Source organism: Phoxinus phoxinus, assembly GCF_949152265.1.
Source record: "Phoxinus phoxinus genome assembly, chromosome: 1".
In the NCBI taxonomy this organism is placed as follows: Eukaryota; Metazoa; Chordata; class Actinopteri; order Cypriniformes; family Leuciscidae; genus Phoxinus; species Phoxinus phoxinus.
Window position 1 is genome coordinate 40775334 of NC_136876.1, and position 5910 is coordinate 40781243.

The 5910-nt window shown below is 39.3% G+C and overlaps 1 protein-coding gene across 1 annotated transcript; it reads left to right on the forward strand.

The window, feature by feature from the left end:
• Positions 1–775: 775 nt before the first annotated feature.
• On the forward strand, positions 776–5027 carry LOC306995664 (cytochrome P450 2K1-like; the record flags this gene model as incomplete). The annotated part of the gene is made up of 9 exons (XM_079607457.1): positions 776–979; positions 1047–1209; positions 3025–3174; positions 3253–3413; positions 3506–3685; positions 4033–4174; positions 4296–4480; positions 4560–4701; positions 4797–5027. 9 exons carry the CDS (start codon positions 776–778, stop codon positions 4982–4984), a joined length of 1515 nt encoding a protein of 504 aa, XP_079463583.1. The 3' UTR covers positions 4985–5027.
• Between the last annotated feature and the right edge of the window lie 883 nt (positions 5028–5910).

Sequence of the window (5910 nt, forward strand, 5' to 3'; positions counted from 1 at the left end):
AATGGTCAAACTGAGAGAGCCAACCAAGATTTAGAGAGAACGTTGCGATGTCTGGCCTCCAAGAATCCTTCCTCATGGAGCCAACAACTGTCAATGGTGGAGTACACCCACAATACGTTACCAGTGTCATCTACGGGCCTATCTCCGTTTGAGTGTAGTGTAGGTTACCAGCCACCTGTCTTCCTAGTCTGGAGTCTGAAGTCGCGGTTCCCTCCGCTCACGCTTTCGTCCAGAGGTGTGATCGCACTAGGACTAGAGCCCGGGAGACACGTCATACAAATCCATTACTTTGTACTTAAAGAGGTTTATTTTTTCTTGTATCCCACTTATTGCATGATTAATTGCCAAATAAATAGATAAAGGGTTTTATAGAGTGCATGTAGTGGAAGACAAAATGGCAGCAAGTTAGCAAAATACATTATAAGAGTTTAAATATTCATGCAAGTGTATGCCTAGCCCAGTAAATCACAATATCTTTCTATATCATACAAATCAAACATGTTATTTTAAATTATCTCTGATGTTAAAGGCTAGTGTTTTAAATAATGTGTATTATTCTTTAACACTTGCTGCTTCTGTGGATTTAGTACTTGAATGTATTGTTCATTTATTAATTGAAGGGTATCATGTATCTGGATGCTGTAGCAACAGCTCTGTATTCTCATGGCGACCTTGTTTTGAATGATACATTCTCCATGGATTCATTTGAGGTTCCTCCCATATGTATGCATCACAAGGGTTTGGATGCAGCAGAACGTTTGTGCAGCCTTGAAAAATGGTTGTTGTTGAATCTATGCAAGATTTTTCCATCACAGTTACATTACTGGGTGCTTTTATTTTGTTGTTGGTTTTTTATCGACTTTCCTGTGACTCCAGATCTCAGAAAGAGGGGAAAGAGCCACCGGGACCCAAACCTCTGCCGCTGCTGGGGAACCTGCTGACCCTTGACCTCAAGAGACCCTTTGACACCCTTTGTGAGGTGAGAACTTGACATATTAAACAATAATAGTAACATTTTAATAGATGTTTTTCTCTGTGTCCTCCAGCTGTCCAGAACCTACGGGAGTGTTTTCCAAGTGTTTTTGGGTACTAAAAAAGTTGTGGTACTAGCTGGACACAAAACTGTTAAAGAAGCTCTTGTGAACTACGCAGATGAGTTTGGGGAGCGAGATATTACACCAGCTTTCAGGATAATTACCGATGGTCATGGTAAGAATAATTGAATGCTGTGTTTGCATTTAAATCAGTTCTTAATTTACCATCCAATGGCCATATTAACTTACAGCTTGGGGCAGCGCAAACCCTTTTTTGGCATTAAAAACTACTGTCAGGATTAACTGAAGAAACACAGTGAAAACTTAGTGCTGAAAAGGGGCGTGGACAGTTATTTTTGCGGCTGACCTTATTGCATATGCATTTGTAGGAGTTTCCCTTTCAGAAGCAAAATTTATATGGAGGAGAGTATTTAAATTAATCATGCAAAATGATTTACTAAGGTCTACGCTCATTAATTTACTGGTATTTGCTCAATTATTTACCATCCAAAAAAAGCAAGTCTTAAACCATTTGTGCTGTTCTTGGTAGATTGGTCATTATGGAAATGTTCCGGCTGTGTCTGTATCCTTCAATGTGTGTGTCATCAGTAGATCAAATGCAGAACTTTCCACTCCCATCTGTGCTTTTTTGGAATTGCGCTCTCATGCTAATTTGCCCTGTTTAGTAAATCTGGCCCCAAGTGTGTTGATTTATATACTGTTTGTTCATTAATGGAAGCTGTGCAGGGATCTCATTGTGTTGGTTAGTTTTTAGGGGCCAAGCACCATAGGTTATCGTTGGCGTTCTTATTATTCTTCTTCCGCTCTAGTCTATGGCAGCACATATAAATGGTTGTGGGAAAGTTATGAAATTTGGCACACAAATAGAGGACAGTCTGAACTGTCACCATAGCAAGTTTGTTGTCTCAAACTCAATCCCTCTAGCCTAGCGCCACCAACTGTCCAGATTCACACGTTTATGTTAATAACATTTGAACCGTAAGGGCTAGAAACGAAATATGTTTTTTCTTCTTCTGATTCCTTGGCTCAAGACGACTTGATCCTTATGACGTTATGAAAATATTTCCGCGATTAAAATTTTTTCGAAATTTTTGGCACAATTTTGGCGCAGTGCCTCCTAGTGGTATGAAACTAGAAATGTAGATATGAAGTATGAAAAATAGAAATTTTTGCTTATAAGTTCTGAACTCTTTGGCCAAAATTCTCTTAAGATTACGTGCAGCATGAATCCCAATTTTCCCAGCATTCCAAAAAATGCTAATAACGTTTGATTGCATAAGTCTATTATAATAAATAAAGACCGAATGATTCCGTGGGTCATGCCGAGAAAACCAATTTTGCCACTTCAAACTTCCTGGATGCCAAGATTATTTTTTCAAAATCTTTTTCAAACTCTTCTTAGACCGTATGTCTGAGTTCCTCCACATTCTAGTCAGATCATCTTCAGACTGTTCCAACAAAAAGCTATGGATTTCGTGTCGATAGACAAAACCGTTTTCGTATATCAACAAATTTGATAGCATGATGCCAAAATGACTCAAAACGCCAAAACGGCTGTATCTCTCCAAAACTTTGGCACTTTGACACCAAACTTTGCATGTGTTATTGCCACTTTATTCTGACCACACCACAATCATTTAGTCACAGCGCTTCATGGTCAAGTGATTAACCATTAAATCAAATGATTGTACTTGTGATTTTTCAGCCATTTTGCCTAAAATGTTCTTAATATGTCTTTAATTGCTCATTGTTGCAGTTGATTGATGCTCCCAGCCATTTTGGCATGACTTATCATGTTCATTGTGCTTGGCCCTGATAATTGCTGCTTGCAGCTATATTCTGCTTGTTGCTCTACTGCCATTGGAGTTTAGTGCAACCAAGCATAGTAAGAAAATGTCTGATTGGAAATTTCCCAGACTTTCTCATTTCTATAGACTTGTGAACGGTTGGTTCTTTCTGTGTTGATCAGGAATCCTCTTTTCCAATGGAGAGAACTGGAGAGAGATGCGACGCTTCGCTCTCAGCAACCTGCGGGACTTCGGGATGGGCAAGAGAGGAAGTGAAGAGAAAATCATAGAGGAAATTCAGTATCTGAAAGGAGAGTTTGATAAGTTTGAAGGTACAAGCTGAAACACATTTATGGACATCTGCAATCCTATAAAGGATCCGTTGAGAGACATTTGTTTTTTCTTTACAGGGAAACCCTTCGACACAACACAGCCTGTGAACTACGCTGTGTCAAACATCATCTCAGCTATTGTGTACGGCAGCAGATTTGAATACACAGACCCACGATTCACAGATATGGTCGACAGGGCAAATGAAAATATTCGAGTTAATGGATCGGCTTCTATGATGGTATGGAAGTATGTTTAACTGTATGTTTTTGGTGATTTTTTCAATTTTTTTTAAATCATTAATACATGCATTTTTTTTCTGTGTACTTCTAGCTTTATAATATATTTCCATGGTTGGGTCCATTCCTCAACAGCAAAAGGATTATTGTAAGAAATGTGTTGAAAAATAGAGCAGAAATGACGAGGTTGATCACTGAACTGCTGGAGACTCTGAATCCACACGACCGCAGAGGGTTTGTCGACTCCTTTCTCATCCGCAAACAGAGCGACGAGGTACAGAAATCACCTTGTTCAATAGAAATACAGCAGGGACTAAAAAGTAATCATCAGCTTGTTTATAAAACTAATTTAAAAATAAACTATAAAACTAATAATAGTTCATAAAACTAATTTAAATCTTTTTTAATTATTGAACTTAGTTATTAAATAAAAATGAAATATGAATATATTTGGGAACACTACACTAACCATTTTTTACCATTAGTTAACTACATTATTTATCATAAAAATACTTCTAAAGCGTTTAATTAATCGTATGTGATGTTACAGATCGGTAGTTCTATTAGTAAAATCTTAGTAAAAAAGTATAAATGTGGCCTTTGTGGATTCGTACTTGTCAGCAATCCTGCAAGAAGGACACACACTTTCACCAGGAAAATCTTCTTATGACGGTGGGAAATCTGTTTGCTGCTGGTACTGACACGACAGGAACGACTCTGCGCTGGGGTTTGATGCTCATGGCCAAATACCCTCATATACAGGGTAAAAACACAGTCATTTAAAGTGTTTGTTCCCATGCTGATGTTTATTTGTGAAGTTTTTTTTTTTCCACATCAGCTGAACTCATTTAATTTGTAAAACACAAACATATGCCATAATGCAGATCGAGTTCATGAGGAGATTGACCGGGTGATCGGTGGACGTCAGCCAGTGGTGGACGACAGGAGGAACTTACCGTATACAGATGCAGTGATTCATGAAACACAGAGACTGGCCAACATAGTGCCCATGAATCTCCCTCATAAAACCAGCTGTGATGTTCAGTTCAACGGATACTTCATCAAGAAGGTCAGTCAGAAGAATACATATTTAGGCCTATAAAAGATACCATGTGCATCTTGAACATTGTTTTTTCTCCATTTTCTAGGGTACCACTGTAGTTCCTCTGCTGACGTCTGTTTTGAAGGATCCAAGCGAATGGGAGAAACCGGACAGCTTTTACCCAGAACACTTCCTAGATGAGAAGGGCCAGTTTGTCAAGAGAGATGCTTTCATGCCCTTTTCTGCAGGTATACACTCAACTCTAAACACCCAGTGTTTTGAAGAAATAAACATTTGATTTGGAATTAAAAACAGTCTCTCTCTCTCGCTCTCGCTCTCTCAGGCCGAAGGGTTTGTTTGGGAGAGAGTTTGGCCAGGATGGAGCTCTTCCTGTTCTTCACTTCCCTCCTTCAGAGCTTCCGCTTCACAACTCCACCTGGAGTGTCTAGAGATGATCTGGATCTCAAAGGAATAGTCGGAATCACGTTGAATCCGTCCCCACACAAGCTGTGTGCGATCAGATGCTCCTGATACTGGACAATCAAAAAAGAAACAACATATTTTACATAATTTTAAATAAGAACTGCCATAAGAACTGCCATGAAAATGTATGCAAATAACTCCACAAACCTGATGAGAAATGTGTAAAATCACTTCTGACTTTTGCATTGCATGAAACTCCTTGAGAAGCAGATGCATGTATAGTGTTTGTTAATTTTTTAATGTTATAAAAATAAAATAAAATAAAAATAGAAAAAATCGATGTTGTTTTTGTCAACATTCATCGGTAAAAAAAAAATGTCAATACCACCAATACTAACTATCCTTACGAAAGATTCTGAGGATCAGCTGGGAGGACAGACGCACCAACATCAGCGTCTTGGAGGAAGCCAACATGACCAGCATCACCAATGCAGTACCAACTTCGATGGACAGGCCATGTCACCGCATGCCCATGTCTCCCCAAACAAATCCTGTACTCCCAGCTGAAGGAAGGTAATCGAGCAACTGGTGGGCAAAAGAAACGTTACAAGGACAACATCAAGGCCCGTCTGAAGAAATTCCATATCACATCAAGTAACTGGGAATGCATTGCAAATCCGTGCAGGAAGGTGCAGCATGCCATGAAACAGAACTCCGCCGTGCCGCAGAGACAAAGCAACAGCTTCGCAAGGAGAAAGACAAAAAGGCTCAACCACCAACAACAATCACCACTTTCTCCTTGTGGGTCTTCAGATGGTCTCCAATCCGTGATCCACATACTTTGGTGCAGTGCACGACTCAACGGAGAGGACAGTCATACTCGCTTCGAGTGACTGCCGATTATTTCGAAAATCCACTTTAGACATTCTACTAACTATAAGTAACTTTGCAGCTACATGTCAACTAACTGCCATTAGAGGATTAGTAGTCTGCTTAATATTTGCTACCACTTTATTTTGTTGGTCTTCCATTAG